Source organism: Lagopus muta, chromosome 7 (assembly GCF_023343835.1).
Source record: "Lagopus muta isolate bLagMut1 chromosome 7, bLagMut1 primary, whole genome shotgun sequence".
NCBI lineage: Eukaryota > Metazoa > Chordata > Aves > Galliformes > Phasianidae > Lagopus > Lagopus muta.
The window spans coordinates 16609546-16629883 of record NC_064439.1 but is presented as its reverse complement, the minus strand read 5'-3'; the positions used below and the strand labels follow the sequence as shown (position 1 = coordinate 16629883).

Sequence of the window (20338 nt, the reverse complement as noted above, 5' to 3'; positions counted from 1 at the left end):
TCGTACTTTGGCACACAGTACTGTTTGCAGTGCTGCTTCTCCCAGGTACCAGGTGGGAGAAACACTTCTCAGAGCCCTGGGGAGCTGTTGATGTAATGGTGCTCTACCGGTTTGCATGCCTCATTTCTAATCACCTTGGAGGCTACCAGCATTCTGTAAGCATGAAAGTACTGGAAGCAGGGTAATATAAGTCATTAGAGAGGAAGTGTCTGCAAAAACTGGTGGATGTTGCACAGGATTGTAGGGAGCTGGAGCATCCTGGGGGAGGATGCCCAGCTTCTTCAGCTGATGTAAAGCTGTTCCTGGGTTGCTATCCTTTTTGATTACATAGGCTTCTCATATACAGACAGCTGTATATGAGCCATCTGTGTGCATGGGGCAGCAGCTCACCCTTGCCTCTTTGAGTTGTACATTCCTTGGGCAAGGATCTCTTGTTTGGCATCCAGTGCTCCTATGAGTTTAAAACACATTTAAAACGTGAGCACTCTAATGAAATGTGAAAACATAGAGGGCACCTTCAGCAGGAGAGATCTGTGGAAAAAAAGTTGAGAGTTTGAGTGTGAGAAGACAAGAAGTAAATTTTACACCTGACTGTCTGTGACAGTGACCCCACTATTGTCAGATAATGAATCGTTTAAGTGAATTATCGCTGTGAGTCATGGAAATGTGGATGGGTCAGGAGCCTGGTAGTTAGAGGGTGTAGCTTTTTCCAAGGCATGTTCGGAGAGCTGAGCTAAAAGAGATGCTTAGACATCAGCATCTCTGCTGGTGTGCTGTTACACTGTTTTGTCAGAGACTGAGAGAGACTGTGCTCTCCTGGCACAGCATTGAGTGCTGGAGCATCTTCTGGTGATGCAGGGTGCAAGCCCAGGGCTGCCCCTTTTTTGTGGGAAGGTTCATCACAGGTTCACTTTCTTCTATGCGAGGGAAGGAAGAGAAGCTGTGATGCTCAGGTGTAGGGACTCCTGTGTTTTTGTGTCAAGTGGGAGACGTTCTGCAAGTTGTTGTTGTAAAATATGGAATTTAAGCTTTCTAAACTGGAATTTAAACTCTCCCTCTCCTCACCAGGGTCTTTCAGTAGAGTGGATTCAGGTGTTTAAGTACTTGAAATACCACCTGAACAGTTCTTATTTTGCAAATAATAGTTACAAAGGACTTGCTCAGCCCATCCATGAAAGTGCTAGAGCTTTCCTTCAACCTTGTATGATCTCTGTAAGCTAGCAAAATCCAAGTGATCTCCATTTTACCTCTGAGGCCCTAGACCTCTGCTCTTGGTGGTGGAGTTCAGATGTTGGCAATGTATCCAACACATGGCATAACGAGAAAAGGCTGTGCAACTGCATTAGGACAACTTTGCTCTGGGGACATGTGAAGGGTGTTGTTTGCAAAAATGACCAAATAAATGTTCTGTGGTGTGTGCTTAAAGTACAGACGGAACTCTAGTGAGAATCTAGTCAGTGGGGATAGAAACGTTCCTCTCAGAGTGGAGAGGCAGGTTTTGAGATCAGCATAGCATGAGGCCTCAGGTGCACGGCATCATGGCACAAGCCGTGGCCTGCCAAGAGAATGCGTGAGGCACCGTGAGGCTGTGGGGAAGGTCCTCAAATGGACCTGCTGGTTAAAACTGAATGCTTGTGTCTCACTTCTCTTTAAATGGATAGTGCTCATGTCTCCCAGGTGGTGTAACTGGGTTTTTGTCTGTTTAAAAGCAGAGAGGGCACTGAGCCCTGCCACTAGGACGAGCTGAAGCTTTCAGACTGCTTACTAACCTGTTTAAAATCCATATTAAATAGGGCAGAAAGCAGCATTGTGCTGTGCTAGGTGTTTTTTGGCAGAAAAATTGTGATTTGCTAATGGCCTTTCCCCAGTCAGATGCTGTACAACTACATTCCATTAATATTTAATCAGACTCTAATAGCACTCTGTGCAGGGTTCAGATGTGCGGGTGAGACTTCACTGTGTCCAGGAGCCCCAGTCTGCTGGTCTGCTTGCAGAACACTGGTGTGTGCTTTAAATGATGTGCTGACAGGTATCTTTGGCTATATTTTTGTGGTCAGTGCAGAGGAAATATACAGTAACTGGTGAACGTGACTGCAAATTTTTTCACTGTATGAATTTTGTCAGTGCTGATGGTAAAATAAGGCTTTCAGAGGCCATGATTCCTTCAAAAGGCTGGACAGTATATTTAAGAAAACATGATGAACGGAGTGGAACTGGCACTTACTGTTTCTGTTTTAAATTTGACCTACATTGAAGGTTCATAAAAATTACAGTGAGTTTGCTTTCTTTTCTCTTCTCTCTGACCACCAAATCTTGTAGCTGTGCAATTAGATAATGTGGTTTAATCTTGGATGTTCTTGATGATAAAACTTTTGCCTGTTCTGCAAAATAGAAAGCCTTCCTGCCAAAACACTATTAAAATCCTTAGTAAAATTAAATTTGAAAGGTATGTGTGTACAGTTAAGAATAATAATGGGGAAAATCAATCTTCCTGGCCAAGTAAATGTTGACATACTAGATGATTCCTTTTGGGTTTGAATGAAAATGCTTGCAATGTTTTTCTTCAGTTGTCTTTCAACATAACATTAATTACATTGTAGGGTTTCCCCAGTGACATGTTTGTTGAGCCATATGTAAGTGACAGGTTGATTATGTCTAAACGATTTGTAAATGTGTTGGCTTTGAGGGCTTAATTATTTGTATAAAATCCTTCAAAAAGCTGAGGAATGCTTGAGGTCACCACAAACAGGATAACAGCTTTTATGTGCACTTTATTTGAGGGCTCTATTTTGATGGCCTTGCTCATTTTGATAGTTTCTTATTTCAGCACAACTATAAGGAATATCAGTGGTACACATTCAGAGATCGCTATAAAGACCAGCAGAATCTCATGGGCGAAGAAGTTGTTTCAGTTGTAGATGTAGGACTTAAGCAGCTGTGATGCATATTTTTATGTGAGAAAATGATGAGAAAATAAATCTGATGGGAATGTCTTAATGTGGAAGTGACTCTTACCTCTATGAAAGAGGTAAATCTATTTGGAAAATAGATTTAATAGAATTCCTACAAAGTTACTTTGAAGGGCAGAATTTCACAATAAACATCCTGATTGAAATCTTCCTACGCTGTAATAGGGATAATGTCCTAATGATTTTACTTGCTAAGGAGCTGCTGACGGATCAAGTTACCAACATGTACATCATGAACACTGTGCCAGGATGGAAACATTTAGTGACTTTCCTCCAGTTCTGCTATAAATTTAGAAATATGTCTTTAGACCAGGAAGAAAACTGGAACAAAGGAATATGTGAAGCAGGGCAGAGAAGAGAGAGCTTTAATTGGCACCTTTTCAAGTCGCTCAGACAGAAACCTCCCAGGGAATCCCAGCAGGGATTGTTCCAGGGCTCTCATCGGTGTGGGTAGGTTGAGGAAGAAGCTTGGAGCTGGAAGCACAGTGAGTGATGCTGCAGTCTGCAAGCAGGAGATGGAAAGGGCAAACCCAGGCTGTGCTCTCAGAGAGATGACATCTACAATCCACCAAGCAGTTAGTGAGAAAGGTAAGGGGATTAAAAAGTGCCCTAGGCTTACACGATAATGGATAGGATCAAGCATATAAGGAGATTTAGATGATTGTTGAGATAGTGGCATTCTCATAGCATAGATGTGGGTTCCTGCTGTGTAAAAGTTGGCAGACTTATTTACCAAAAGCTTTTTTTTAACAAAAAGAACTACGTGCTGTCAGAAGTTCTGACATGAAATTGCTTTTTTGAAATAGGGTTGTTGTTGTTTTTTTTCCTTCCCCAATATAATAGCTATGTTGATTAATACTGCTACAAATTGGTTAATAATGCTACCAATACGTATTGCAAACTTGTTCAGTTTTCTTGAAAAGATCCTGTCTTTGTGAGTCCTACCAGTGAAGTTCAGGCTGTGTGCATAGTCTCTCTGGCACCAAATATGATCAGTGTCTTTAGCAAAAGTAATTCAAGTCCACACCATCATACAACTCCTGTCTTCCCTCGGAGACCCCATAGACTACTTACTGACTTAAGGAATAGCTCAGGGCTTTTTTCACCCTCTGACACTGAAATCCAGCAGTTTCTGACAACTGATTGGCATCTTGAGACAAGTTCACTCTAAAATGCAAGGAGAGAGGCTTGCAGAAACTGTGATTCAAAAAAAAACCAGAGAAATTGGGGGTTAAACATAGCAAATTGTTCACTGATAAAGCTTGAATTAGATGTGGACCTGGGGAATCGTGGCTAAGTGTTATTTGCTAATTGATGATAAGAGCAAAGGCTGTATCAGAGTAGTGTCAATACAACCCTACTTATTCTGTGTCATAGGTGGCCCTTGAGACTATGTGGATCTATGCTTTTTAGGTTTCATAACTTTTTAGTAGTCTCAGAAAATTAATTTATATTTGAGAAGATGAGTTTAAATTAAAGCATAGAAGCAGATTGAAGCAAAGTGAATTTGATTGTAGCACCATATACCAGTAATATCAAGGAGATGACTGGAAGCACTGGGTTCACTGGGACTGTGTTTATTTAAGGAGGCAAATGAGAATAGAATTGGATCCTTCTCGTTTTATCTTTCAAGTACCTGTTAAATCAGTTTCATGTGACAGTGACCACAGATATCTTTTGTTCTGTGCAGCTCAGAGCGTGTTATTGTGATTCTGAAAATAACCACTAATCATTTCCTGAAGAATTGTCCTTTTTGATGAACCACTGTGTATTTTCAGCTGCTTTTGACATTGTGCCACTAAAAGCTGGTTTGCCTTTCAAATGTGTTTCTTCAGCTGATGTTAAAGGTTCAGCAGCACAATTGTTTGTGAGGAGAAATGGCTTTATCTGGCAAAAATCTGGCAGATTTGGAGATTACAAGGTTGGGGAATTACAAGGAAGAAAGGTATTGGGCAGGGCCCTTGGAATATACTGAAATCCACCTCTCTTGTTAATTTGATGAGAGAAACTAAAATAAGTAGAGTTTATATACACTTTTGATGGCAAGAGGTTTTCATAAAAATATTAATTCAAGTGACCTGGGTTATTTTGAGGGAACATACCAACTTGGTGAGAAAGACCAGGGACCAACCTGGGCTGCAGCCCCAGCATGTTCCTTCTGTCAGCTCTCTTCTGGCTATAGTCTCCTTCTCACCTTCTCTCCCCCGGATTTCATTGCTGTATTGCACTGTATCTACATTTTGGTGGATTTTGCTTCATGTAGTTTTTTACTGCACTCTTACAGCTACAATTCTCTCATTCCCAAGCCATCTTTTAATCTGAATCTTAATGTGGATAGCAACTGGAAGTGATCCATTAAAACATGAACAGAGCAAGTCAACAGTTACTTTCTGGAAAAACATTTTAAAATTGACAGTTTGTAACCTAGAGATACTAAATCAAAATATACAGATAGAAACATCAAGATGTGATTCTGTGATGATGTGATATGTTGCAAAGTGACTGCTATCGCACATCGCAGCATAAAGATGTTACAGAATTTTATAAAACAAACAAAAAAGCATTTTTGAGAGCATTATTAGTATCATCAGCAGATCTGATAACTTCTGTAAAGCATGATGAACTTCGTGTTCAAGCAAAGAAGTGTATTAGCTATGGCTGATGGTGATCTCAACAAATATCCACTTTCATGGTTACATCTCTATTGTTAGTGTAGGTACAAACATGTTTCTTTGGTGATTAAGCATTGGATTTTTTTTTAATATTAATCTTATGTGATTCATTTATTATTCTGAATTAACAGTAGTATTTACTTTTTTTTTTTCCTTATTAAGAGATTAGTACAAGAAGAGACAACTCTTTTTTCACTCTGTGCATTTATTTAGGAATCTGAATAGGAGATATTTATGAGGTTCAGATCTGGCCGAGGAGCCTGCAGCGTACCGCTATGTTTTCAGGCTACTAACATTTCTGTGAATACTAGGGTCAAATTTTGTATGGTGCTAAAGAGAGCAGGTGAAAGCAGTGTTTCTGTGTTAAATCATCTGTCTTACAGCTGGGAAAATGCATCGTCAGTGCAGTATACAAATGAGCGTTACCCTTCTTTCTCACATATGAAAGCTGAAGGTGAATGAATGGACACTTGAGCTGACTTAGCTGTTCGTGGAAAGCTACATTCTTTAAATGGAGATATTTAATTGCCTGCTTGCTTCTTCACATTCGGTTCCTGCCCAGGGAACTTTTCTGTCACAAAATAGTAAATTGTTGTAACAAAAGCCTGTAAAGGTTCACTAGGGAAATGAAGTTATGCATTTACAGTAGATTCTGGTTTGAAAATTAGCCAAATGCTGAGCGCATCCAGATACATTTCCCAAATTTACTTGTGTTTGAATATAATTAACTTCGGTGTCTTTAATTTGCTCTGCCAGTACCAGCATCACTGCCAACACCAACAGGAAATTTTTACAGGTCAGAGCAATTACAGTCACCATCCCAGTCTCAAATGAGATAATAAGGAGAGCAAGGAGTTATAGCATAACCTTCTTGGTGGTCGCAGTGATACTTTAATAGTATATACTTTATAGTCAGCAAGATGTGTTAGAGCAAGGACCCTTCCTTTTTTCATTTATCCTGTTTTCCTTTGGGTAAGATACTGACTAAATATCTTGGTATTTACACTTGTTCACCAAGACATTTCTTATAGTACAAAGCTGTATAAAATATGTAATCTTCAGATGCTTTGAGGATCTGCAAGTGGGATCAAGACAGAAAGCTCCTTCCCCCCTCCCCCCACTTCAGAAAAGCCATAGATAAGAAAAAAAATATCATTTGCAAGACAAGTGAAAAGGAAATCTGTAGATAAGCAGTAGATAAGCAAAGGAAATATTTTCTTGGTGAGAAAATGGTAAGGAGTTATGAGTACATCGAAGCATTTATCCTGGAGTGGCCATTCAGATGCCTATGAACTGAGCATTTCAAACCAGATCAGGTGCTTTCAGACTTTACCTGGAGGCTTACAGACTCCACAGAGTTCTCATGCTGGAAGGTTGATGAGAGAGGGAGTAGTGTTTCATCCTAAGCTTCTGCCATGGTCCATTTCTGTAGCTTTGTAATTCTGTAATAATGAATGTAATAACATAATATTATAACTATTTTAAAAACCACGAAACTTTTGGATATAGAACCCAGAAACTTCCTGAAAACTATGAAGTGATGACGGTATGTGAATGAATTTGCCTCAGACTCAAGAAAACTTAGAAACAGAAACAATTCAATATGGTTTACCTTCAGGAGGAACTTTCTGTTTGTTTTAATGAAGTCAGTGTTTGAGATAGAATTGTAGAAGTAACAGAAATTTGGAAGACCCAATCTGTGTCCAGTTTATGCTGTTAGGATATTAGAAAAAATACTGGTTGATGTGTGTGAACTGCAGAGATAAAGTTGGACTGCTGGATATCTGCCTCATGCTTCTTGAGTGCTGTCAATGGGAGGAAGGTGAATGGAGAGTCCTTGTTGCAGGGGCTGCTATGAGAGATCTTCCTGTGGAGCTGAGTCACCAGTCCTACTTCCTGGCGATGCTTTTTTGTTGTGCAGCAGAACAAGGATAGGGAGGACCAAGAGGGAACTGTGATGACATAAAACTTAGCAGTCATGTGCGTTATAGTCCATCATTCTTCTAGAACTGTTAGCCCAGGAAAACACACGAACGTTGTTTATTTCAAAATATGAAACTAAATCTGATTCCATTAACTTCAGGCTACCAAAATTATTAACCAAACATTTTCACTCTTAATCTGATAGTTTTCTTTTTCCATTGTCAACTTTGAAATATGTTACCAACTAGAACCTACGAATTTGGGACTGAACCTGATGCTGCCTTCATTTGTCCCAACTTAACTTCTCTCAGTGATAACTGACTAGTGCTGCTGACTCTTCAAGTGATTTCAGAGCAAGAGTTAAAAAGTGAGGTAATGCAGAGTGAGAGTGGGCTTTTGGTGTGTGTGTGTGTGTGTGACATTAAGGCTGGCAGGTCTTTGGAGCTGTTTCTGTAGTGGCTTCCAATAAAATACATTTGCTTTGTCAGATGAAAAGTGAACTTGACATTTTGTTGAGTCTGAGGCAAACTCTTCCAAAGAATCTTATTGCCTGCTGAGGTTTACACATCTACAGTGAACTGCTACCAGATGCTGTTTCACCATTTCTGAGGGCTCTGGGAAGAAGACATGCACATCTATAATTAATAACAGAAAGCAATTTTCTTTCTAATTTTAATGATGTCAGAAGAGATCCAGTCCATCGTGCTTTGTGAAGCAACTTCTGGCAGATGCTGAATAATAGAGAGGAAATTCCAGTTTGCGTCTTCTCCAGTGCATACACCATGTTGCTTGTTATTCACCAGCTTGTTATTCACGAGTTTTCAGGCAACTTCATTAAGTAGAATACGTGAGAGATACATACCTCTTCTGCCTAGAGGCTACTTCGATTTATGTTACCTTTCTGCCACTATATACTACCAAGTTCTTGAGAAGGAATAATTACACTGCAGATAAACTTGCTGAATTTTCAGATATTTTTAATGATTCTGAGAAAATTGGCTTCCAAATTTGCACTCGTATGCTTTTCAAATAATGTTATTTATTTGATACTTTATTCTCTAGTCTGTTAAAGTAAGAATGCCTCTTGTCCAACTGTATCATAGTAGTTGTTATACTGTGAGCTTCAGAGAACATCTTCATGGCTGGCTATTGTGATGTTTAACTACGGTATCAATATCTTTGTATAAAGGAGGAGTTCATCTTGGGTAGGAAATAGCAGTCTGGTGGAATGAAGGAAAAATGGCTTTTAATCACCTGGGTATAGAAATAGCCTTGTTGATTAAGTGCAAACCTTAGGGGAAAAAAAGTGATGGGCAGAGAGAGAAATATCATTAAATATCAAAAGCAGTCTTTTAGAGAGAGCCTTCCAAGGAATTTACTTCTACAGCCAAACCTTTTAACTACAGAAGACAATGGAGGAGTGAGATGAGTCATCAGGGCTGCATTAGTTTTGGATTAAAGGTAAGAATCTGAATTTGAGGTAAGGGAATCACAGCAACAGAGGAGGGACTTTGAAAGTGTGTAAAATAGAATGGCTGCGTATAGGGAGTGAGATCATCAACACACAGGTTTGCCTTCAACTAGAAATGACTTATTGGAAAATGAGTTATTGCACTGCTCAAAATTAGGACATAAATACTGTGAACAGAAAGCAAGGATTCAGAGCAAAAAGCAGGATTTCTTGGTGTATCTTTATGGATGATCTGTCTCTTGTGTCCTGGAAGAGGAGCATTAAGCAATGGGACTGGTATGCTTTTATTAAATACATTGCTGTTTCATATTCATTTTTGTTATGGACTTTTGCTTCTATTTATTACCCAAAAGTATGACTATATGTCTTACCTAGACATGTTTAAAACCTTTGTCCCTGCCTGATGCTAAAGAAAAGGCTGCCCGAGCCAGGTAAAGCTGGCAAATGCTGAGAGCTGTGTTTTCCTTGTGCTAGCAGGACAAGCACCATCTCTGTAGGACTTGTGCTCTACAGCAGCTGAGTATACTGCACTCAGCTTTGAAGGTCAAAGTGCTGAGAGTTTGAAGGAAATTTCTTCTGACAGCACTAATAAAATGCTGCTTCCGACTGTCAGATCACCCTGATGATGGTGCTTGAGCAGCAGTCTGACAGACTGCTCTCTGCATTGCTGGGCAAGAGGAGTAATGGCTTTGTCACAGAATCCTGTATGAAACTGTGAAGGAAGCCTGGTGATGGGATTGAAAGCCGTCCAAAAGAACCTGTGGTTACCAAAGGTTGTAGTTTAAACTGCCCTGAACTTCAGTTCTGAGGGACATTCCAACCTTGAGGATTTAGCACTTGGCTGTAATATGGGGAGCTATTGCTGAGCAGGCAGAAGAATTCGAATTCCAATGCTATCCTCCTGTAAGCCAGATGAACTTTTTAGATGAGTTGATACATCGTCAAATTACAGAGGCTGCAATCCAGGATAAATGAAAATTAATAAAAAGATTTTGAGTTTTGATCAGTTACTCTGACTGGTGCATGGCTTAGCTGTCTTCTTGCATGAAAGAAATTTGCTTTTAAAATGCCTGCTGCTGATGGACAGAATCTATCTGGGTGTTTTGTTTTACCAGTGACCACCAAGTAAACAGACTCATTTAATAGACAGTGACAGGTTATCTCTTCTCTACCAGTATGTTTCTCTTCTGAAGCTTGTGTGAACCAAGTAGTGCACTGCCTGGAATTGGTAGGTAAAAAGTTTTCACAAGATGGGAAAACTCACACAAAGCATTACATTACTTGCCAGTGTGTCCACATACATCTTGTCAGTGTGTGGAATCAGCCTAAAAATAATGTTTATTGTTAAGAAGTCACTGCTGTAATAGTTGCTGGTACTGCAATAGAAATGATAGATGTAGCAGCTGGCTGGAAAGTGTGGATTAGTAATGTTATCTGTGTTAACTTAATTAAACATCTAAATTACCAATTGATTATAGTAGCTTTTGTTAGCTTTTGGATGAACTATGACAAATGCTTTTCCTTTCCAAATAGCTGGGCCAGCAGGCTGTCCACACTGGCAGTATTTTAACTCTTTCTAAAAAACTGTTCAGTCTACAAGATGTTTAGCCATGCCCGTCTGTCAGAGGAGCTGTGTGCAATGCCTGTGCGCCTCTATTACTCTTTTCTATTCTGAATGAGTTTTCTTTGCTTACGTTGCACAATTCTCTCACTGAGTTACTGACCCAGACTGACTATTCTAGTGTTTCCTATCAGTATTTAGAAGAACACTCAAATGGCTGTTTTTAAAATTGTGAAGAAATAGTTTTTAATAAGGTTTTAAATGTACCAAACGGATTTCATAATGGAGTCATTTGTATTATTGTAGTGGAAATAGAATGGCATTTATGGGCAGAGGTAGAACAACTGTGAAAATTCGATTAAAAATGGTTAACATCAATAAATAATATAGAAGCTGTTTGGAATTTTTTTTAGACATTGCAAAATCCTGCTGATTTGTTGATCACTTAATGGAATGTGACTTGGTGAGACAGAGTTCTCTGGTCCTTGTAACTCCACCCTTCACAGGGATCAGAAAGAAGTGCAGCTTTTTCTCCACCGAAGGATTTTGGAAATGCCTCTCAGTTTCGCATTATTCGCAAGCTTTCTCTTTCTTCTTTATGACTGCATGGCTCATCTCCAAGGCTAACTTCTGAAACATTTGTTGCCAAGTCACAGAGGAATGCAGAAGTTGCTGATAGAACCAGAAGTTCTAAGGTAAAGGACCTGTGTGTATTTTGGTGTATTCCTTGACAGCTTCTGGAAGGTCTGCAGATAAGGTTTGGCATTTCCAGTATTGCTTATGTGTAAAATACAAAATTGTCCTCACAGTAGGAGAAAAGATTCAGTGTTAAGATAATTCTTTCTAATGCAGATAAGACCGTGAGTAAGTGAATAAGACTTTATTCTTAGTGCTGTTTAACCCACGCTAAAAGTAAAAATGTCTTAATTTGTCATCAATGTAAGTGAAAGCTGGCCCTCACAGAATGCCTTCAAACTAGTCAGACCACATAATTTAATGGCTTTACAATAATAGGTCCCTTGGGTGGCTGTTAACATGTTCCCCTGTAATCGCAGTGGAGTTTGCACATTCATCAGAAGCAAAGTTTAGTATGTTATAAAGTGGTATTCAGGTTAATGGTAACAATTCCAATCTGTTTTATACACGGATTTCTTTCTTTCTTTAAAAGTAGCCTGATTGTAGCCTGCCTGTATGGTATTTTTCAGCTCTAACAAAAAATCTGACTTACACACCGTTATTGCTACTGAACCTTTGAGTGCCCAGGCTGTCTGGTATAATTATTGTGCTTTCATGATCTGAACTGTGAAAGCTTCATTTGTAAGCTGAGGTTGGGTTTTCCATACATATGACAATAGCTGAAGATGAGTTTTCTAATGCAGAGCTCTCACACCAAGAAACCTGCACCCAAACACTGTGACACTTGGCTTTCCTCTCTTCTAAGCAAGTTCCTTGAAGTTCCTCAGGCACACAGCCGGGTGACTGTGCTGCTACCCACTGCAGAAAGAGGGAATTAGAAACTCTGCAAGCTGGAGCATTCAGCGTGTGGCTTCCAGTAAGAGTAGATGTTGCTCTGAGCGGTCACTGGCTTGGGTTGGCGGTTGGACTAGATGATCTTAGTGGTCTTTCCAACCTTAATGATTCTGTGATTCCTGCTAGCACTGTGCCTGATTTGACATTAATATTTCTGCTTGTGATTTATCATTAGTAGCCAGAGTATCCCAATAAAATACATGTTGCTAATAGCTTTTCTGTTTCAAGAATGTTTTGGCTTACAGCTAAGATTAATAATATCTTTCATGATCACATGTTTCTAATTACTAGTGTGAATGAGCTGTGACTCCTTGCTATCACTACTTACTGTGGTGCTATAGCTAAACAAAATCAGATTTATGAGAAATGGTGTTAAGAAGCAGCATGGAGTTTTTAGCAAAGCTTCAAACTTACCTGTACATCAGTTACTCACCTGTGACAAATATTCTTCTGATGCCTGCCTTTGCTGCAAGCTGAATCAGATCAGCTATTGCTTTGTCTGACTCAGGGTTTAAGCAATCCACCATCATTATAGTAAGTACGTAATTGCTGGGAAACTCATTCTCAAATTTGAATTTTATTGGAAAAAAAGATCCAAGTGCAATGATGCACTTGGGAGAGAGGATAAAAGTTATGAGAGCCTACCAGGTAACCCTAAAGTGCAGGATATGGATTGACCAGCTCTATCATTTCCTTTTGAAATAAAATGCATTTGAAGAGAAGAAGCTTTTGCCCAGAGGCAATTATTTAGATTGAATAGAGGTATTATTTGCCCAGAGGCAAGCTGCTGGCTCCCAGTGTGTACACAAGGCCAAGGATGCTGTGGACATCTGCAAAAACATTTCAAAATGAAATCTTGCTCATGGTGGGTAAATGAGGTGAGCAAATATAGTAGTTAAATCCTTTTCAGTGATAAAACCGTTACTGACTTCAGTGAATGGAATTTTACTCTATCTTCTCATGTTTCTTTCCCCATGTGAGTGTGTGTGCCTGACATTGCAGTAAGCAGTAAGAAAGGAGCCCCTGCACTCTCAGCGGGCACAAATCAACCCTTACTGACACAGGATCTTCCAGAAATTGCACCTGTGCTGCTGTATGCCACTGCAAGGAAATGTGGTTTGATTTGTAATGTTTCTGTTACACTTCTTCTGTTGTGTCTTTACTTTACTCTTACTCCACTCTTTGAACAAGCAGTTGACTTTAGGTGAGGCAGTCATCGTTATCATGTATGCATGCAGAAATACAGATTTTGAAAGCTGCTTTTGTGCTTTGAAAAATTTGAAATATTCAAAGTTAAGGCAGCCAACGCTGGGTGCATTTTTAGTGTTTTATTTTTTTCTTCCCCTAATACCCTGCAGAACCTGAGGAGGACTAAGATCTCCATAATATTTAATAACTTGTAAATCGCTGTCAAAAAGACTGTTCCCCTTTTTGGTCACATGATATTCCATATTCTTCCCTGCCTTGCTGCTGCAATTTCTTTAAAAAAAAAAAATAAAAATCAACACAACAACAGCAAAACAAAACACAACAAATAAAATGTAAATGCTTCTATTTTCATTCAGTGTTAGTAGTCTCTGAGTACAGTGTGAAACTGTTACTGCTTTCTGGAGGGATCCAGGCTTGCTTTCTTTCATCCTTTCCTTTCCACAGACTGATTTTCTGATGTCTTTTATGCCTTTCATGGGATTATTTGGACTGCAAGAAGTAGATTTTGACCAATAGTTCTTAAGTTATACTCTACAGCTGCCAAGAACTGGAAACAAGGATAATATCTTACATCAAAAAAGATAGCAGCTTTTGAAATATTTGGTTCATTTTCAAGTTCTGTACTGGTTAGGAACAATAAAACATAAAAGTTATGAACTGCTGTTGGTATGAATATTGGATGTATGTAAAAGGATCATCAGTAAAAAGCGTTCATTTTAATACAGAGCAGATTCATGAGTTTGTGACACATTTTTATGTGAAGATTTTGTGCAGTGAGAATGTATTGTGGCTGTGGTCCTCGGGGTGCTGTGCTGAAGCTTGCTCTTTTCTTTGTTGGCTTCAGAAAGAAAATGCATTATCTGCAGCAACGTGTACCTCCATGTTATAAAGGAAGAAACCAGAAAGCAAGAACAGAATTTCCCCCTCAAAATACATTTCCTGAAGCTCAATGTCTGAAAGGTGCTAGAGATGACAGAATTCGCGCATTCTTTTTCCTTCTTTAGCTGCTGCTTTTGTGCTTGGCGAAAAGCGGCTTTGTTGTCATTGGATTTATGCATTTTGATTTCTCCAGCCCTCCCTTGTCAACAGTCTCTTTTCTGCAGTAGATGAAGTGAGAAGAAAAATGATTTGGGCCTTCTCTTTGCTTTTTTTTCCTGCTTTCATGTTTACAAAGGCTGAATGAATTTTTGGTGTTTGTGCATGCTGGTTTCCTGCTGACTTGTTTCCCAGTAGCACCCACCGGTCTCCACTGATGTGCTGTGCTCAGCACTGTGCATCTGGAAAGAGATGGCTCTGCCCACTTGAGGGTAAGAAAAGCCAGGTGGCTTTCGCATTGTTGGGCAGGATTATATCACAAAGCCGAAATTCAAGATAAATATTTGACTTTTCTTTAAGTACTCTCTTAGTTTGCCTTTGATTTTTGAAACTCAGATCTTCTTTTACTCAGCCCTGCCTTCAGCTCCTTCCTCCCAGCCGCAGGCAGGCAGAGATTTAAACATACCCTGAAGTCACAGTCAGATGCAAAAAAGTGAAACTGCAGGCAGAATTGAGAGGGCAGAAGGTACTTTACTTAGATCGTTCAGTTTTTCCTTGAGGAAATATGATTGTGTACTTCCTGTTCACAGCAGCAAATTGGTACCTGTGTGTTGGTACCTGTACTGATGGGATGGGTATCTAGCATGATAGCTTACTTTGATCTGGTAAATGATATATGCATTACTGGGGAGAAATCATTTTACCAGCATTTCTGCTTTCGTTACTGCCAAACCCTTTCCTCTGTGCGGGTCACAGCCTATTTCTTGTGTGGAAATGATCTGACAGTAGATGTTCTGTTACTGTCATAAGTTTGCTGTGTTGGTCTTCATGTTGGAATTAGCAAAAATGAATCTGAGTTAAAGTAAAACTTGTTTCATATGTTATTTCCTTGAAAAGGGGCAAGAGAGCTCAGAAGTGTGTGGCTCCCACTCTCACCTGTTTGCTGTCATTGACCTTGATCAGGTTTGGGCCAGGGGCATTTTGTTTAACCCGTTGCTGTCTTTGTTACGACTTCGTAAATCTCCACCAATTTATGGTTGCCAGTCAGGGGGTCTGCCCTGATCCCAGCATATCTTGCTGCCTGCAGAAGATCAATAGGTGGGCCACAGACATCCACACTCTTTCATCCTGTGTGAGGTGGCCCCAGCGCTCTGAACCCCCTCTGCTCTGCTGGAGAGGGTTTGGAGACCAGGACAGTTGCATCTTAGTGTGCTCAGAACTGTGCTCTGCAGGCACTGCTTGGGATGCATGTGTACCCTGCTTTCCAGAGACTGGTTCAGTATATGTTTGAGGTGGAATTTGGGACTGGGACTTAATTATAGGCCTGTGCTCAACTGTACCATGGATGTAGCCTGGTGACCATGTCCTGCTTCACATGGACGGAACTTAGATTAGGCACTTATTTGAACTGTCATGGGAAACGTTTTAAAACTGCTGTTTGCTAGTAGTTAAGTGCAAGGAAAAAAAGTGCAGTTGACATATAGCCATGGGAAAAGTCACGGAGAAAATACTGTAAGACTGGTAGGAGCATCTCTTTGAAGTCTGCTCACTGTATCTTGTAATGTTTTTCTTATGCTTGAATGTACATCTGAGTATATCACTGTATGATCATTTGCATTACTTTTCTTTTTTCTTTTCTCACAGTGCTTGCCGATTAAAGGTCTTGGATTTGTGCTTGGAGCCTACAAATGTATTTGCAAGGAGGGATTCTATCACCCCAACATCTTTTCAGTGAACAGCTTTCAGAGTAAGTGCAAAAGCAGAGAGAGCATTAATAATAGAGGGCTCCTTTTTATCCTAGTCAGGGTTATACAGTGAAATCCCAGTGTTGCAACTCTTGGATTATATAATCACTTAAGGAGTTCTAGCTCTTTGATTTGTCATTGGTGATACTCTTGAGGATCCTGTAAAACATACCCACTTTAAGAATATTTGATTTGTAAATAAATTTAAAAATATGAAAAGAAGTTTTGCTATAGGGAAGTAAAGATTTCTGGCATCTGTGTTCAGGCAAAAGTACTGAGGAATTTAATCTAGCAATTTTCTCCTTTGTTAGGGTAAACTGGAATGCTCTGGTCTCTGGCTTTGTAAGTGCTTTAATTGTTTTAATTTTATTTCATGTTCAAAGGAGAATCCAAAGGAGCACATTCAAGCTCTAATTCTTACAAATGGGGAATTAGAGATGGGTCATCTCTGAGAGTCTGGCTGGTGGTTTGGTATGGAAGACATGCAGCCTATGCTTTCTGGAAAGCACAGATACTTAAACTGAGCTCAGGGAAGTAAGGGAACAGAACTGAGTTGATACTCAAGGAAAACATGTAAACAAGCATCACTAAAGGTGCTGTCTGTTACTTTCATCATATGAAATTACGACTACCAAGATATAATTGCTGTGCTAAAATTGTTGCAGTTACACTAGTACAGTTCATACTGCAGTCACAAGTGTAAAGGTATTGCTTGAAGGTGTAATGGGGCATCCTGCTTTGCCTCCTACTTTGCTAATGAATCCCCACTCCCCAGATTCTTTGTCATGTGTTACAGTGTACCTGATAATTGGGTTAAATATATTATGTCATGTGAGCTCAAGAGCTGCAAAGAACGTTTCTAAGTTCCTTCTGCAAGTTCTGCTTTCTTACTTAAAAAGTGTTGGTGATTTTAGGTGAAAGGCAGGTCGCTTTTTAACATAAGGAAAGCTTTCAAATTTCATGTTTATTTGCAGTCATGAGTCCCAGAAATGTATTCATTCTGTGTCAGACGATGACCCATTTTTATTGATCTAATCTGGTTTGGGTATGAATTGGCCATGCTATCTCACCCCTAACAGCCTATATTCGATCTCCTGTAAATATATGTTGCATAAATAGCACGGTGTTTATTCAGAAATTTACCTGATGAGCATTTGTTTCTCTTTTCATATTGTGGAATGTTGTAGAAAGTCACCCTTGTGATAGTGTTTTTTTTTCTTGGATCTGTATGAATCTTTTAGTAGTGAGAATGATGCTTGGTTGCTCCTGCGGTGCAGTGAGTTATGATAGAATTGGGATTTAACTCTTCAAATGAGCATATAAGAAAAATCATTCTTAGTTTTTTATCATACCAAATGCCAAAAAATGCACAAAAATAATAAGGCACTGATCATAAGGAATGGGATTTTTATCTTATATGGGCTGTATAAAGTGCAGATGCATGACATGTGTTAGTCATCTTGGTTTCCACTGTAGTCAGTAGGGAGAGCATGGCTCCCCTGGAGGGTAGTCCTGCTGCTTTGGAAGCTTGTGTTTAGATGGAGGCATTAACTCTTCAGGCAAATAACTGCTTTTGTCTGTATGTGATAGATGGAGGAGCCTACAAGGCTAACCTAGGCAAGAAATTTTGCTTTTCAGTATCTTATGCTGAAATTTTCTCACAGAACTGTTTGCTGATATTTAAGGTCTGAGATTTAGATGATCTGGGACTTCTTTGATTTGGCCATGTGTTGCTGTGAGTTACCGTGTGCAAGAGGTTAGGAAAGGTCATTAATAAAGAACTGCTTTTAATTCAACTAGATGCAGCTGTGTTTGCCTATAGATGATTTCAGAATGTGAGCAGTAAGACTGCTTGTGGAAGTAACTGTGGAGTAATGGCAGAAAAAACTGGTTCAAGGGAACTTAGCCCTGTCATCCAGCTGCATTCTGTGAAAAGAAAAATGGTTAAAATGGCTGAATGATATATTTGGAGATTCAAACTGATACTAATGCACGGATACTAGACATGAATACTACCAGTAATTTTGACAGAAACTGTCTGACCTGACGGTCTTTGTGTGGAATTAGGTTGGTGAGGTCTGATAAGAGAGACGAAACTGAGTAGAAATGTTAATGGTTTAGAAAATATTCCTGGAAGATTAGAATCAAGAGGCCGGAGAGTTTTGCAGGTCACAAGATAAGATGTGAATAGGTAAATAGATAGGAAAGCTGATTACTTTTGTAATTCCATGAAGTGAAAAATTGAATTCAGTGTGTTGTATCTTGAAATGGAAGCATTCCTTAGTGATGTTGGGACTCTGCAAAAAAATATGTTTAACTGCAGTTGTACGTTGTGCCTGAAGTGACAGAGCTTTAAGTTTTAAACAAGGTTTTCTTTAGGTCCAGATGAGTGTTTGGGCTGAGTCTGAACCAGCAGTACAAAATGGCTTTGCAGGGATGTTTGACAGGCTGTGCAGTTTGCTCAGCAGGCAGGCTTCAAAGATTACTTGTCTACCTCCTCAGCAAACTCAGCTGGATACCTGAACAGTCAGATGCAATGTTGCATAAACAGTGTCCGCAGTAGGAAAGATTCTGTTTTTCTAACTTAAAGAGTACAGTTTTGCTGCTCCCTGGGAGGTTGCGCATCTCAGGCTGCAGGTTCCAGAACTGTGTATGGAGCAGGGGTTGAAATTTGTACCATTCTTTTACCAAAGAGGAAGTCAGGTAGGAGAGCTGTTTTCTTTCCAAAGCTGAGTTTGGGCTTCAGAACTGGCAGTGCCAAAATATGTAAAACCTCACTTTTACCACTGCATTGGTTAATGAGGACCAACAGGGCATAGAGTTATTGCTGTATTTCTGGTGTCTTTTTTGATCAGCTTTCAAGGTTGAACTTTTAAGAAATAAAGAACATAAAATTTATGACCATAACAGGTTTTCAAGCCATATTCACATAGGGTTTGTGACTCAATCTCATTGGAAACTGATTTTAGAAAAAGATATGTGAAAAATTATACGAGTTGCATTAACCCATAATTGCTTGAGTACATGATTATGTACTTTTTCCTAATGGCTCACTTTGAGGAAGCAGTATTACTATAGGTAAATTAATTTGTGAATACATACCTTTTAACATTTTCATTGCAGTCACCTCCAAAGCACTTAGTTCTCTGCCTCACAGGTTAACCACTTTTGCATTGGAATATCCCTGGTAGAATTGTGGTGTTTTATTCAACCTAAAATTGCATTCTTTAACAATACTTTGGCAACGTATTGCAGAGATTCCCCTCAGCTCTTGCTGTATTGAATATGGAATCTGCTCAGAAAAAGGTGCTTGTACACCTCTTGTGTCTGAGTATGGGACTTGATGTGTCTAACAGTGCTATGTCTCCAGTCCCAGGAGAGCTTTCCAGTTCAGCTTCTCCAAAGAGAAATCCACTGTCTTCATAAAAATAAATATCAGCCTGTTCTCACTGCAGGATTTGCGAGAGAAGAATCTTCCTCTAAAAGCAAGGAGGACAGGGCTGCTGGAACAGCACACCAAACAGCCAGACTGGGGTATATGGCTGCTTTGTGCCCTTCTGAAGCTTTGCCTGGCAGCAGATGTGTGTTCCTCACACATACGTTTGGGAAAAGAAGAAGTAATTACCCTTGCAGATAACCTTCAATTTCAAATGTTTGAAGTTAGAAGTCTGAAGAGAGTTTCATACACCACTGTGTATATGTGAAATGTCACTGACATATTCTGTCTCTTGAATTAAGACTAGATAATTTGGGATTTACTGCTTTCACTGCTGGAGGAGGAGAGTTTTGATCAAAAATGTGAGAACAATTCTCTACCCTTGTGCAAAACATTTTATTTGCCTTCAGCCATATTCTATGATTCTCTCAGCCACATTCTTTGAAGCTCCAAAACTTGTCTTGTTTATGTTAAGAATTTTCAGCAAATTCTCATTGCTTTCTTATTTAACATTATTTTGTTTTTTTTTCCCCTTTCCTTCACCCTTTTCTTCTATCAGTTTCCTGGGGTTTTATGGGCAAGTTTTTACAGATCAGAAAGAGCAGGATTGCTCTTGTATGCTCTGTTGGTGGGTGTGCTTTGATGGGTCAGATGTCAGCTCAGGAGCAATTGATTTTCACAGACAGGATATTAAATTGCCAGTTGGACTTCAAGGTTTTCTAGTGTGTTTCTGTGAACTGTGGAAAATTATGCATTTATACATTTATATAGTGTAAATATGCTTGTT

At 39.5% G+C, this 20338-nt stretch overlaps 1 protein-coding gene across 1 annotated transcript in view; it reads left to right on the top strand.

Annotated features, from left to right (window-relative positions):
• Positions 1-20338, top strand: part of GPR158 (G protein-coupled receptor 158) — a 182786-nt gene that overhangs the window by 59786 nt on the left and 102662 nt on the right. Inside the window, exon 3 of the mRNA XM_048950958.1 lies at positions 16015-16117. Within this exon, the coding sequence (XP_048806915.1) occupies positions 16015-16117 (103 nt within the window). The remainder of the gene's footprint in view (positions 1-16014; positions 16118-20338) is intronic.